At 46.8% G+C, this 15,139-nt stretch overlaps 1 protein-coding gene across 4 annotated transcripts in view; it reads left to right on the forward strand.

The window, feature by feature from the left end:
- DISC1 (DISC1 scaffold protein) overlaps nucleotides 1-15,139 on the forward strand; it is a 337,450-nt gene that overhangs the window by 230,624 nt on the left and 91,687 nt on the right. For all 4 annotated transcript variants that reach the window (XR_012490698.1, XM_019712899.2, XM_074316477.1 and 1 more), the window contains exon 10: nucleotides 6,197-6,257. Coding sequence is in view for 3 of the 4 variants with exons in the window: in XM_019712899.2 (XP_019568458.2) it covers nucleotides 6,197-6,257 (61 nt within the window). In the remaining variant the exon portion in view is untranslated. The remainder of the gene's footprint in view (nucleotides 1-6,196; nucleotides 6,258-15,139) is intronic.

Raw genomic sequence — 15,139 nt, forward strand, 5'->3', positions numbered from 1 at the left:
TGGCACAGCACCGGGCTTGGAGCTGGTGTCACATGATGTAGTGGGCACCCAGGCATCCTTTCTGAGCCCAGGACTGTGCTGGGCTCTCAGGGCCAGAGGAGATAGAATTTATGCTCCGAGCAGAGAGGATAAGCCTACCCAAATGAAGGTCTGAAAGGCTGTAGGAGCCCAGAAGAGGAGAGAGCAGCCTGGGGACGGGCTGCAGGGCAAGAAGGGCCTCGTGGCCCAGAGCACACCTTGGACAGATGCAGAGGAGGGTCTCCCAGGCAGAGGGGCCAGAAAGAGCAAAGCGTGAGTCTCAGGATTCTTGAAAAGACATTGTATTGACCCCGGTCACGACTCCAGAGGCAGGGGACACTGGGCTGGGACTTGGCAGCTGTCAGGACTCTCCTTCCCTCTTCCCTGTTGATCTCTGTCAGCCTCATCCTCATGCCATAACTGGCCCATGGCCACAGGCAGCTGCCCACCCTCACTTTCCAGTGTTGGCACTGGAGAGGCGAGGTCCTGTTCAGTAAGTGCAGATTTGAGGACTCCAGGGCAAGCTGCCTGACTGGTTCACGGCCATGACCCCTGATCTGGGGCAGACTCGGCCAAGATGGTGCGTGCTGGGCACGCTGGCAAAGGGCAGGGCAGGGAGAGGGGGATCAGAACCCCAAAAGGGAAGGGTGTTGGTGGGTGACTCCTCTGCTGGAGGTGCGATGGCCGTGGGACTGGTCAGCAGGGCCTCCGTGAGGCTAAAATCTTTCTCTCCCCTCCTTAGCGCCACCTTGGGTGCAAGGAGCAGGCCTTTTTGGCCGGCTGCCTAGTTACTTCCTAGGCTACTGTAGGGGGCGCACCTCCTCTGTGAAAGCGCCATGTAGCTGGGGATCGGAGGAGCGTAAAATGGTGGCGGTTCCTTGCCCTGGAGCACACTTTGAATTTTCCTGCCCACATTCCAGGATCTCTCTTCCAAGGCAGTAGCCCAGACAGACATCAGACCTGGCATGTTTTTATGTCAAATGGATTCCAGCTTCAAACCTTAACAGTTACATATGTAAAGCCCTGTATTAGAAGAAGTAAATTCTTTCCTTCTGTGAAATACAGAATTCCTTCAGTCAAGTTCATAAATTATGTTTCATCATAATTGGGCAGCAGTATTGAGTATTTGAGAAAACTAGGCTTTGGTGTACAACTGAACTGGGTCTGAATTTTTTATTTACTCCTTGAATTAACTTCCCTCAGCCTCAGCCTCCTTATCCTCAAAAGGGATTTAGAGAGTTGTCGTGAGAATTGAATACCATAATGCACACATATGTGAGCATCCAGTGTGAGCTCACTTTCCTTAGCTTAAGATCAAGTGTGGATTTGGGCTCTTTCTTTAAAACAAATTGTTTACGAAAATACTATTCCACTTTAAAAACAAAATTCCAAATTCTACTCCTGTCCTATCAAAAAGTATGAAGAGAAGTAAATAGTGTAAGTGTGTGTGTACGTGTATACATGTGTGTGTACATGTGTGTACACGTGTATGTGTGTGCATGTACACATGTGTATGTGTGTGCATGTGTACGTGTATATGTGTGTGTATGAGTGTGCATGTGTATATGTGTGTGAGTGTGCATGTGTACGTGTGTGCTTGCATGTTGGAGGGAAATAAGGTGAATGAGAGTGTATGCAGAGTGTATGCACACTCCCAGGCAAGACAAAGACATTTTCAGCAATTCTGTAAATGAATCTCCAGGTCACAACTCTTTCAGTGACATGTGCTAGAAAGCAAGGAAGCAAACCTAGGCTCCCCGCTGTCGACCGGGAGCGATGGGAGAGGTAGCCTGTCTTTTCACTTCGTGGAAATGTTTGGCTGGCTGGGACCCGGGAGTAGGGGCTGCGGGGAGCTATGGAGTGAGGCTGCAGAACCGACAGTTAGCGTTTTGCTGACCTCCTTTCCATACCGTGTGCGCCTGGTTTATCTTTTTGTCATTGAATAGTGCTGATTTGTTCAGCTGTGTGCGTCAAGGGCATGGGGAGATTGCATGCGGGAGCAGGTCTGAACTGGGAAAGTGAGAATTACTGTATCAGATGACACCTAATTAACCGGTGACAAGACAGCAGGTGAAATTGAAGCTTAGGCTTTATCTGTGACGTAGCTTGAGCACTCACTAGATATTAAACGTTTTTAAGCCTGCCAGAGCTTCTCTATTCATTTCTCCTTCCTTTCCTCCCGCCCGCTGGCTCTTCCCATCTTTGCAGTTGTGCTTTCTACTGACTTGAGTGTCATGACTCACAAGTCCCTGCGATGCACTCTGGGTTCAAGGACAGTAGAGCAGGGCTCTCGGAGCCAGGCCAGCTGCAGCCACACACCATCACGCAAGACAGAATGGGGAAGCAGAAGTGTAAACATAGTTCGAATAATTAGTTTTGCTTTCTTCATGGATTCAGGAGTCGTAAGCTGATGCTGCAGCTCTGAGGAAGCTTCCCCACTGTCTGCCCTTTGGGTGCCTCTGAAGTTGCCGTAGCAGCATCCCCACTCCCGTCGCCCAGAGGAGAAAATCTGGACGAAGGAGTTGATCTCTACATCCACCTCCAAGGGTGGCGGGGATAGTGGTGACGGACGCTCAGAGCCTGTGCTTTTGGACCGGCTGGTTTTCTGTCGTTACCCATCTTCCTCGGGTTGGGGTCATTGAGTAATCTTAGTGTAAGCATAGGAAAAAATGATTCGGAAATGATTGGGCAGGGAAAATGACAGGACATTAGTGCCGGACATTCTTATTTGATGTGCAACTGCTGGCTTGGTTTAGCCATGTCTCCGCTTGCTCCACCCGCAGGCAAATGCTTTAAGTCTCCGCTTGGGCCACTTCCTCGGGGAGCATCCTCTAGCTGCCTCCAGCCGGGCTGAATCTCTCCCTGCGATGCCCCCAGATGATGGCTGCTGTAAGGTTCTGCCACCACACTGGCCTCCTTGCGTTTGTTAGCCGTTCGTTCCTGTGGCTGCCTGGCTTCTCCAGCTACAGGCAGCATCCTGTTCATCTCTGCGGCCCCAGTGCCTAGTGCACAACCTGGCCCGTGGTGGGCATTTAAGAAACATTAGATGGGTCTAAGAATGGGAGTCAGATATAAACCCCGAAAGGAGCCTGGCCTTGGTCACCGTTCATTAATTCTGCAGGACCCACAGCTAGTCATATTTCTTCTCTCTACAAATCTTCTATCAACATAAGAGGAAAAGAGAGAATTAATACCAACACTTGAACGATATCCCCCGATGAGAAGTGAATCCATTGCTAATTCGGTGATGGTGTATTTCTTGGGTTCCAACCCTGGAGGACTTACGCTGACTCGTCTAATGCCTGGGAAGGACTGTGTCCCCTTGAACTCAGGAACCCGCTCTAGAGAGGTCTATCTAGAGGACTGCCACACATAGCGGTAGCAGAAAAATGCTGGAAATAAGCAAATCTATAGATGCAAATACAAATGTGTTTGTAAAGCCATATGAATTTGACATCTTATTGGGAGGAGTGAACCAATGTGAACATTAGCTTCAGTAAACTGTTAGTCATTTTCTCATTGCAGCCTATTCTGAAATCACCTTGGCCTTACCCTTTACATATGGATATATCATATGTACTGGGGGTGCCAAAAAAAATGTATACAAGTGGACACTTTGGTCAACGTTGCTCAAGCAGTAGTTTGCCATAAACAGAAGTGTCTGGACACTGATGGCAAGCACTTTGAATACCTCTTACAATTGCCAAAGTCAAACTTGACTTGTATTCGTCTTTTGTTATCGGTATATATTGGGTAGTACAATTTATTATACAGTTTTCCTTTCTTAAAATGTGTATACAGTTTTTGGCACTGTATTTATTACACAACGGTCATTTGTTTTATGCTGATATGTTACTACAGTGCTTCCCTACAATTCTCATTTGTTGATGGCTCTTCTTTACAATTGCCAGTGCTCTTTGTAATTTGAAGTTTTTACAACCCAGTCTTTGATCTCTCCTGAATTTTCTGTGTCTTGGAACACTTCCTCCATTTCATTGGTGGCTGAAATTTCATATGCATTTATTCAGTGTGCATTTCCTGAGCTCCTACTATGTTATTTAAAATTGAAGTCATGAGTTCTGTACCAGTGGGTCCTGGGACCACCCCTCACTCACTGTGTGGCTTCGCTGCCCCTATGTTTTCCCAGCTGTAAAATGGGGATAATAATAGAGGTACTTCAAAGGTACTTCAGAGGTACTATTGTTAGTCGGTGTTTAGAACAGTATCTGACACACAGGACGTGCTCGATAAAATGTTAGCTAAATTTATGTCATTCTTGATATCTGTATTTCCACACATTAGATTTCCAGGGTGACAGTCAAGATCTCTTTGGTACCAGCTGGGGCTCATGCCTGTTATTACCATCTTGCCGTTCGATGTAAAATGTGACTTGTGTAGCATTTCATATGATGGATCCTGCCAGCTCTCAAAGTCCTACGCAATCTTATTCCATCCCACCTACCGTGTTTCTCTGAAAATAAGGCCTAGCTGGACAATCAGCTCTAATGCGTCTTTTGGAGCAAAAATTAATATAAGACCTGACATTATATTATATAAGACTCAGTCATATATTATAGCAAAATAAGACCGGGTCTTATATTAATTTTTGCTCCAAAAGACGCATTAGAGCTGATTGTCTGGCTAGGTCTTATTTTCGGGGAAACACGGTATCAAGACAATCTAAGTGCAAGTTGATTTTTCTGTGGTGTTCACTTCCCTGGGTCCTACTTAATGTCTTCATATATAGTTTAATCACCCAAATAAACAGAAATTCTGTCATTAACTCAACAGAAGAATAATAACTTTAGATGCTCAAAAATTTCTTGGAATTCTAAAATTTCTCTTTTGTCTTTCACATCTTCCTTCCAGAAAATTTTACTAATGAGAGTTAATCTTGCCTAAATCGATCCTTAAATAATGACCTTTGAAATCTGATGATTAGTATTTGTAAAACGAGGTCAGGCCTCACTTGGTACTTATTTTAGAAAATTCCAACAAAATGGCTACTGTTCGGCAACATTCGTGATGGGTGCTGAACTGGTGAGGTCCCTCTGGCTTCCAGCTTCAAACCTATGCTCGTGCTGTCCTGGCTTCAGGGTGCTGTCCTTATCAGTGGAGCCTGGTGGGCTGCAGTTTCAGAGTCACTGCTCCATTCAGTCTCACGCAAGGTCGTCCTGGCTGTCTCTCCTTTCCTGTACCAATTTTCTGACAAATATTGCTGTCCTGTTATTATGCCAACAAAAGACACAAGGCAGCAAAACCTATTAGACCTACTTCCACTTCACCTTCCCCTGCCTTCCTTGAGTATGCTGAAAATGGTATTGCTGGGTAGATTGGTCATTTTTTAATTTCATCAGACTCATAGGGACATTTTTGAATTATCGATTAGGATAAAAATTTATGGAAAATGTTGCTATGTGCTCCAGTGAGAAATCAATGTTAGATTCTGTCACTCGCCCCATCACATACATGTTGACCATTTGAAACAGGATCCTGAGAGTCCGCCAGGCAGAGACTCTGGACCGAGAAGCAGGAAGCATGGCTTCTGCTTTCAAGAATGTTAATGAGCCCTTCAGCATCAATTACATCTGAGAAAAAGGCCGAAATAAAAGAACGATAAATGCCATAACAACAATAGTAATAGTAATGATACAAACAGCCGATGGAGGCCCATCTGCTGCCACCCGCTCTTCTGGGGCTTCACTCCCGTCTCTGCCAGCGCTCACCTGGAGAGGAAGCCCTGTGCATTCCTCAGAGGAGGAAACAGAGGGTATCTGAACTTGCCCCAAATGCACCAAATCTTTTTTTATTAGTCAAGTGCCTCTTTGATCTGTTGAGCTATAATAACCACGGGAGCTGTTCCCTTTTGTTAGCTCTCTCTCACTCTCCAACCAAGCTCTTGGCTGCCAGGTGGGAAGGGAGCGAGGCCCAGAGCACCGGGGTCCATGCCAGACCCCGAGGAGCACGGCTCCTGCTCCTGCATTGACACTGGGGGCTCAGGCCCTTTCCACACGTCTCTCCAGGCAGACACCTCAGTGGGTCCGAGTGTTTCCCAAGTACGGAACGCTGGCATTATCAGTGTTTGCGATCCTTCGGTGTTTGGCTTTTAGTTGAGCAGTTCTGGGTTGTGTTCAGTCTTTGGCTACAGTTTCATCAACTTTGGATTTCTGTTTCGCAGGAACCGGTGTGAAGGAGAACGCTTCGAAGTACACGGAGCTGCTGGAGGACAAGCTGCGCAGGTACGGGGACTAATCCCTTTGTTACAGGCACGTGTGGCTTCTGTGTCATCACAGCATTTAGAGACAGCAGAGCAGGCCAGCTGATTTTGTAAGAAATTAACAAAACAAAGCACACAAAAGGACTCCTTTGAATCTTGGAAGAAGCAGGTATCATACAAACATCTCCTAGCCCTATTCTCGTCTTATAAAAAGTTAATGGATTAAGATGTTTGAAAGTACCTGGGGCCAACTGCAGGTAGTTTTTGTGTTCCATAAGAAGAAGAGTCTTGGGGTGGCCAGTTAGCTCAGTTGGATAGAGTGCGGTGCTAATAACACCAAGGTTGCTGGTTCCATCCCCACATAGGCCACTGTGAGCTGCACCCTCCTTTAAAAAAAAAAAAAGAATCTTCTTTGGTTTCTTAAATTCAGACTTCATGCCTTGGTCTGGTTTTCTTTTTATGTCTGGAGGGGGTCTTATGGATTTTGACCCAGCTCATACCAATTTTGGAACAATATAGAAACGTACATTGTAGGCTCTGTTTTGAATCCTGAATCAAAACCAGCGTGAAAATTCCTGGTTGCCTTTTTTTTTTTTTTTTGTTAACCCAATTAGGAATTCAGATTTGAGAAATGTTAGGGACGCTGCAGCCTGTCAAGATGTTTCTGGTTTTTGTGGATTTGTACTCATGAAAATAAACGCCAGCCCCTAGGATCTGTTTCTAATTAAGGAAACAAGTCTGAGCATGTCAGATGTGCTGGCTCCCTGGGAGTCGTCGAGCTTTATGGAGACTGTTTTGCTACTATTTTGGAAATTGTTAAATAACTCTTTAAATAGGCTGTGCCTCAGACCTTTGTCTGCTAAGATAATGCTGTTGGCGCATGTACTGCTTCTCCTTCAGAGATGTTAGGAGGGTTGCCTTGCTGAGCCCTGCAAGCAGGGTACCCGGGATTTATTCTAACGCTGGGAGAGTGGGTTCCTTCAGCCACTGGCTGATAATTTACCTGCCTTAGTGCCCCACACAGGGAGGGAACTATGACGAAGGTGGTCAGTGGAGGGTGTGGGGTAAGGGAGGTATGAGGTGGAAGGCGTCCTCTAAAGAAAGGCTTCTCCTTAGAAAGCAGGAGGCTCACCTGGGGCAGGTGCAGTGCCCTGAGTCTGCCTCCTCCCCTCCCACATGCTCCAAGGCAGGTTTCGGCACGTCCCCCTTGATCTTACGTCCAGCTACCATTTTTTGGCCATAAGGACCATGCACGCCTCCGTTCCTCCGTTCCCGGTACCCTGCTTGCAGAGCTCAGCAAGGCAGCCCCCTAACACCTCTGAAGGAGAAGCAGTACGTGCGCCAACAGCGTTATCTTAGCAGGCTGAAGTTCTAAGAGCAAGGGTCTGATCACCTACCTAACTTCAGGTAGCGGTCACCTTCAGTTTCTTCTGCTGGAAGACTGAAGGCAGGGTACCTACTTCGGGTCGGTGCATGGATTTTATTAAACATGGTGCTTAGAGCACGCACGTAATGAGCAGTCAGCGAGTGTTTGGTCCTGTGGCCTCCTGCATCTTCTGATGTTCGCTGTCCTTGTCATCAGCTGATGGAGCAGTCATACCCAGAACTTATCCTCTTCCCTCCCAGCCCACTTCTTCTGCTCTGTGTCCAGCCCAAGGCATGGCCATCAGCCACCTGGTCTGTCACCCTTCCACCTGCTGCTGGCACAGGACTATGGACTCATGCTCATCCTTTGTCCTCACCTCCCGCTGACAGTCGCTTACTGAGTCCTGCCAATGTGGCCTCTCGAGTGTCCTCACGCCCGCCTGCTCCCACCATGCTCATGTGGGTCTGTCTTCTCTCACTGAGTGTCTGGAATAGCTGCTGTTGATGTTTTTCTGTCTCCAGTGTTGTCCTTTCTACAGGTGGTCTGGAGCGGCCATCTTAAAACGCAGACCTGCTTTGCATATCCCCATCGTCCTAAGGGTGAAGCCCGAGAGTGTCACGGTGGCTCCTGGCATGCTCCCATGTGGCCTCTGTGTGGCCTTGAGTGTTATCTGTCACCACCCATCACCGCCGGGCTCTGGTCCTTCTGAGTCTCTTGTTTCCCAGGCCTCTGTGTTTTGTTCTGGAGAGAAACTAATTTAGGAGGGGATATGGTCAGGGGATACATTATCCAAGGAAGCTGTTAGGTTGAACCATATGAAGTTACTGATGTTAGGCCAGTCTTGATCTAGAAAAGTGGCAGTTTCATATGGTCCAACCCACTGTCGAGGGCTTTGAAGTAATCTGCAGGAGTGTAGGTGTGTGGCCTGAGACCGGCCAGTCTGCTTCGCTGAGACATGCTGGCATGTGCCCGCTCCTGCCATGTGCTCGATCTCACCTCCCCCTGTGCATGGGCTTTGGTGGGCCTTCATCTGTCTAAGACTTTGTTGTCCTTTACGTTTTGGATGTCTCCTCTTTGAAGCCTTCCATGACTCCCCAGGAGTGAGTGATGTGCTTACGCTGAATTATTCTCCCCACGTTCAAAGTGCTTGATGTCAGGTACTGGAGATGCCGTCTGTCTTGTCTTATCCTCAGTGATTCAACAGTGCTAAACAGTGTTGGGTGCCCAACAAATGCTTGTTGAACGAATGGCTGCATAAATTAATGAACGAATGCGACTTACAGATGCCCCAGTCTCATCTTCTGTCAGCTCCTGCCTCTCTCCCTGCCTTTCTGGCCACGTGGATGTCCCACTCACACACATACGGTACTGAGGGGCCTTCCGCAGTCTCTGACCAGGATGGTGGCTGGTCCGTCCTACAGCCTTCTTCCTCAGGGCTCTGTCCATTGCTATTTCAAGCTGTCGGATGCCTGGCCCTGATTTGTTTGGGCCAGTATGGCAGAATCAATAGAATACAGAGGGGAGAAAGCAGCCAGGGCCTGTCGCCGGCTCCCCTCCCCCCACCTCGCCCTCCCTCCCCCCCTCCCCCGGCCCCAGCAGGAGGTAGAGCAGCAGAAGAGGGGCAGGAACTGGTGCGCCTTGAGGTACATGTAGGAGGTTTTGCTGCCTCAGTGTAGTAGGCCGGACTGGATGCTATGGAGAGTGTAATGGTCAGGATGTCCCTCCTGTGACAGACCCTGTCATGCGGGAGACCCTGCTCGCTGCGCCATTTGTCGTGCGGGGCAGCCTGTGGGGTCTCTGGTCCCGCTCCCCACATAAGAACGCAGGATACGGTGAGGCCAACAAGGAACATCCACGGAGCCATAGGTAGGGGAGCCATACCACCACAGTCTCACTGGAGGCTGGGCCCACCGGACGCCGACCTGCCGTCCGCTTTTCCGCCAACCGACCGACCGACGACTCTTCTCCACTCTCTCCTCTGTTCCTCTCTCTTGGCTCTCCTCTTCAGCTCTCTTTGGCTCTGCTCGGCTCCTCAGCAATCCTCGGCCCTCCGTAGTCGCAGCAGTTATACCAGCGGCCAATTGGCTAACCGGCCACAGCCGACGGCCAATCAGCCACAGCTGACGGCCATTCACCACCCGAGCCAGCACCCTTCCACGTGAGGCCGAGAGCCTGTAAACTACTCTCTGGGGCTCTGTCCCCACAGACCCACCCTCCCACCAGGCCTGAGGAGTGATGGCTGCATGATCCTATCACAGTTACCATTCTTTCCCAGAGAACCAACATTTAAAAATACACCTGGTACGGTTTGCACAATATTCACTCTTGGTACAGTGTTTCTGCCTCCTCCTGCTTCCTTCTCGGCACCCACAGTGGGAGTCCCTGACACAGTTTGTTGCCATGTCTTCTGTCTGATTCTATGAGACTCTGAGCATTCCGAGGACAGGCTCCATGCCCCACTTGCTTTGTATTCTAAGTGGCTGGCATGCTGTTTGGCATGTGGTAGACATTCAATAACATTATATTTAATGCAAGAATGAATGGAAAAATAGCAATTGTATCTTGAAACTGTATTCTGAACTATTAGATTCAAAAAGTGAAGGCAGGGGTGGCCGGATGGCTCAGTTGGTTAGAGCGTGAGCTCTGAACAACAAGGTTCCCAGTCGATTCCCACATGGGCCAGTGAGCTGCGCCCTCCAAACTAGATTGAAGGCAACCAGCTGCTGCTGAGCTTCCAGAGGGGTGGTCAGATGGCTCAGTTGGTTTATAGCACAAGCTCTCAACAACAAGTTCAAAAACGGCAACTGGACTTGGAGCTGCGCCCTCCACAATTAGAGTGAAGGACAACAACTTGGAGCTGACTGGCTCTGGAGAAACACACTGTTCCCCAATATTCCCCAATAAAATTTATCAAAAACAAAAAGTGAAGGCAGCTTAAGAAGATATAGTGCCATTTGTCTTGCCATCAAATCTTAGTGGTATGTAATAGAATAGAAAAAACATCTACTCTTAAAGAGCTTTCCCCACTTATTCTTACTCATTCAGGCTTATTGTTTTCAGAGCCAATGGTTGGGAGTGATACTTTGGCCTACCTCATTTTTCCTTATGGCTGAACCTTGCTTTAATGTCTATTTTCTCTATTATTATATACTCTCTGTTAGCTGTCTTTCTCAAAGACTCAAAAGGAATGTTCAAACATCTCCTGGAGGGGGTACCTGTTTTATTGATTTATGTGGTATCTCACATCTCTAACCATTGCACAGGAGAAGCTCATGTTGTCCAGTGGCTAGCTCGTGTGTCTGGCTCTTGGGCACCAAGCTCTCCCCGTATAGTGGTGGTTCCCTTTAAACTTAGGGGGCCTCTTGTGTGCATGGCCAATGGGAAAATTCCCTTCTTTCTTGCATCTCTCAGTTCTAGCCTTTCTCCCCTACACCCGAAGTTGAATATAAAAGCTTTGCTGCAAATTATGGGTGCAGCTTAGTGGATTCTAGGTTATTTTTATTTCTTTGTGCTTGTCCGTGTTTCTCAAGTGTTGTGTGTGTATGTGTGTGTGTGTGTGTGCGCGCGTATAATACTTCTATAATCAGAAAAGAAAACAGGAAAATCATTAAAATTTGTTTTGAATGTGGAAGTAGTTAGAGAACTTCTCAAGGCCCTTCTTAGTTTTAGAAGGAACTATCAAGAACTCATTGGTTTTATCTGAAACTTACTTTGAGATACAGACACAGGCATATTTTTCTAAAGGTGATTTGGTTCTTTTTTAAAAAAAATTAGTGTTTAGCTTCTAATTATGTTGAAATTTCCGTGTGGACAGTCTGATGGGAAATGGTAGCTAGGAGATGCACTGTGCAGAAGAACCCCAGAGGTAGCCAGCAGGGAGGGGAAAGTTGTGTGGCTTCGGCCTGGGCCTCTGTTACCTTCTCAGCTTGTCTGTCTGGATAGCTCTGCCTTTTCTCCAGAGGTTGGCGAGACCTGGGAGTTGGAGAGCTTGCTGGAGTTGGAGAGTATCATTCGGCAAAATTGCGCTGACCTTCTGTGTAAGCAGCATAGCGTTAGACATGGAGGATGTAGAGAAGGCTGAGGCGGTGTCCTGCGGGCAAGGCTGTACTGTCCAGTGGGGAAGCAGCGCTGTGCACAGAACAGTACCCGTTGAGGGGACATCCCAGTGTGTGCCTTGGAGACCAGGTCAGTGCCCTCACCCACGGCTCCCAGAGCTGCCAGTCAAGGTCCAAAGCAAGTACTGATGACCAACTGCCTGGGCTCTAATGAAGATGGGAATGAGGGCTGGAGAAGGGGTTGCTAAAGCTCTTGTTCCCAAAGCAGCTGCACACCAGATGGCCCACAAGGGTGTGGGAAGAACATTCTAGAATTTCTATTTTACTTTTTCATTTCACTCATTTAAATTTTTTCTTTGAAAATGTTCTATATGTATATATTAGCTAGTAATACACATATACAATTTAGGAAACAAACATTAGAGTGCACATTCATCATTTTCTTACTGATGAGTGCACACATAGTAACATAATATCAGATAGTGCTGAAGATAGTAGTCATTTGCTGATTTTCTAATACTAAGTCAGGCATCACACCGGGCACATGACCCCCCGCCCCTATCCAGTAGCCGTCTTTGTCTTCACATCCACAGAGGAAAACAAGAGTTAATTTTGTAACAGAAGAGTCAGCACTCAGACTACACAAAGCGGAAGTAAGAGGCAGACGTGGAGGCTGAAAGGATAGGCTGACAGAAGGCAGAGGAGAGGGAATTTACAACGTGGTAGCTACTGGTGACTTCGGTCAAGAAGTCATGAGCCTCATTTGGTTGTGTGGCCCTTCACAGCCATGCAGCTGAAAGCCTGAGTCTCCCTAAGCTCAGAGTCCATTTGGAACTTGATGGAGCAATGCTGGGTTCCATGGCAGCGCGGCGGCTACTCACCTGCTTCCTAGCAGAGATCTCACACATGCTCTCCATTCCAGGTCATGCAAGGTCATTTCCAAGTTCCTGGGCACCTGGAACAATCCATTTTCAACCCGTAGTCAACTTATTTCAAAAGCAGTTGAGGGAAATGAATGTAAGAAGTGGCAGCCAGTAGATAAGCAGCTGGTTGCCGTGAGAACGCCCATCCCCCCTCGGTACAAAGAAAAGGAATGTAGATGCACGTGGACACCGCCATTTGTTTGTTCCTACTTTTGCTTTATTGTTCTGTGGCTGACATATGCCTTCCTCCTCTCCCTCCTGACATGGAATCAGACATATCCCTGCTGTCTCAGATCTCACTCCCTCACGAGGAGCTCAGTGCCTTTCTCACTGCCTCTTCGTGGCCTTGACCCTTTTTGGTGTTGCCTCTGCATCTCAGGAAGAGATTCTCAGCTTCTGTCTTCCCCCTCCCTGGTTCAGATGACCCTCCCATGTCCATTACCATCCCCAGCTGGGAGCTGTTTGCTATTTGTCTCCCCCCCCCCCTCTCTCCCCCCCCTTCCCCCTATCCGCTCCCTCCCCTCCCCTCCCTCCCCTCCCCTCCCCTCCCCCTCCTTTCTCCCCTCCCCTCACTACTCCTCCCCTCCTCTTCTCTCTCTCTCTCTCTCTCTCTCTCTCCCCCCCCTCCCTCCTCCTTAGCAGAAGGAGACGATTAGGATGCAGATACTGGGAAAGGTATCACCCCTTTGCATCCCTGCCTGACTCTGGTCTCCCCACTGAGTTGAATCCTCCCCTTCACATTCCATTGAAAGCCCTTGGCCCACAGTGGTTTCTCCCCCTTCTGGCTCAGATCTTGTCTCTTGTCTACCTCTCCCTTGCCCTTTGATCCCCCTGCCCTGGGACATGAGTTTTCTTTTTATCTGTCTGTGTTCTGCCTTCTCACCTCATTTGTCTGCTCAGGGTTCAGTCCTCACGCACACGAAATGCGTGTGACGTCCTCCGTTGGTTGATAGAGCCATTTGTAGCAAGCCCACGTTTTCATTCTAAAATCAGAGAAATTGATCCTACACATCGTGCCCATGAAAGCCTTCATGAAAATACCCACTGTTAGATCTGCCCATTTTGAAATATTGAAGCAATTTCCAGGAGAAACAACGATCTGAAATACCTTATGATTTTGAAATTCAAAGTGCTAAGAAAATGTAAAGCACCAGTTGTACTAAGTTCTACGTAGACATTAACTTAATACGTAATTATTCATTGTTCACAGTTAATTTTTAACCTTATTTCCTCTCAAACCAGAAAACCCTTAAATATACTTAAAATAATAATACTTAAATACATAAAGAATATATACATACAAAAATAATAAATACAATAGAAGAAGATGGCATGATTTTTTAAAAAGTAGAAAAAAGGAAGGAGAAACAAGTAGGAAAAATATTGGTGACATTTATATGGGACTTGGACTCACACCATAGAATTTACTATTCTAGACACTGAATTAAGGATGACTTATATGAATATAAAACTAAGTCACATTTTAAAAAGTATATGTAAATGATTTAGTTTATAATAAACAGTGTAGGTCTACATTTGCCTTAAATTCACTGCAAACTCTAGGAATGAATTTTTACTCAGAACTTTTTCCCCTGAAATATTTGGTTATGGAGGATTTAGTTTCCAGAACACTCAGGTCAATTTAAAAAGCTACATGCAGGTTTTCAGAAAGAGAAAACAGAGCTCCTGCTTCTAGAACCCCAATGCCCCAATTGGGTGAGAGAAGAAGCCGCCGCTGCCCCACCCCCATCTGGCCTCCCCTGGCCCACGGAGCTGGGGCTCTTCCCTTATGAGCAGCTGCGCCCCCATGCAGGAACTGACATGAAGGGTCTCCGTCCTCCTGACGTGTCACGATTAAGGAAACCATCAACCCAGACAAGCAAGCGACCTCTCTCCTGACGACTGTGGAGAACATGAGACATTTCAATTTAAAGTGCAGGCTCTGGAATCAGGTTGTCTAGATTTGCATGCAGCCACTTCCAAGCTGTGAGCTGTCACAGGTTAATACATCTTTACAAGGCTCAATTTTCTTTTATTAAAATGGGCCAATAATAGTGTGAGATAAAGAATGTTTCTCCTTAACATGGCTAAAGAGTTTACTGATTTTTATCTAGAAGAGTAATTGAAGTCAAAACCAAAGCCAAAAATGTGTAATTTTCTATTAGCTAAATATATAATCAAGCTTTAGAGGCTGTTTAGTAAACTACATATAGTTCATATTTCAAAATGTGGGCTTGTCGGTTATTTTCAGTTAAACTTTTTGTTTTTAAGACAGTCAAATGCATTCCAGGTGGTTTTAGACATAAATAAAAACTTACATTTTCAGAAAAAAAAAAAAAAAAAAAGAATGTTTCTCGTATACAATAAGGCTTAATAAATGCTATTATAACCTTACTAGGAGCTATGGCACCATGAAAATTATGGAAAAAAAAAAAAAAAACTACATTAAAACAACAACAACAACAACAAAACCAACCTTATTTTCTAATTCCAGAGAGAACCCCTTCTCTTCCTGACAAAATTATGGGGAGAGGAGAGATGTTTGCTTGTGGCTAATGGC

Source organism: Rhinolophus sinicus, linkage group LG12, assembly GCF_036562045.2.
Source record: "Rhinolophus sinicus isolate RSC01 linkage group LG12, ASM3656204v1, whole genome shotgun sequence".
Classification (NCBI taxonomy): Eukaryota; Metazoa; Chordata; class Mammalia; order Chiroptera; family Rhinolophidae; genus Rhinolophus; species Rhinolophus sinicus.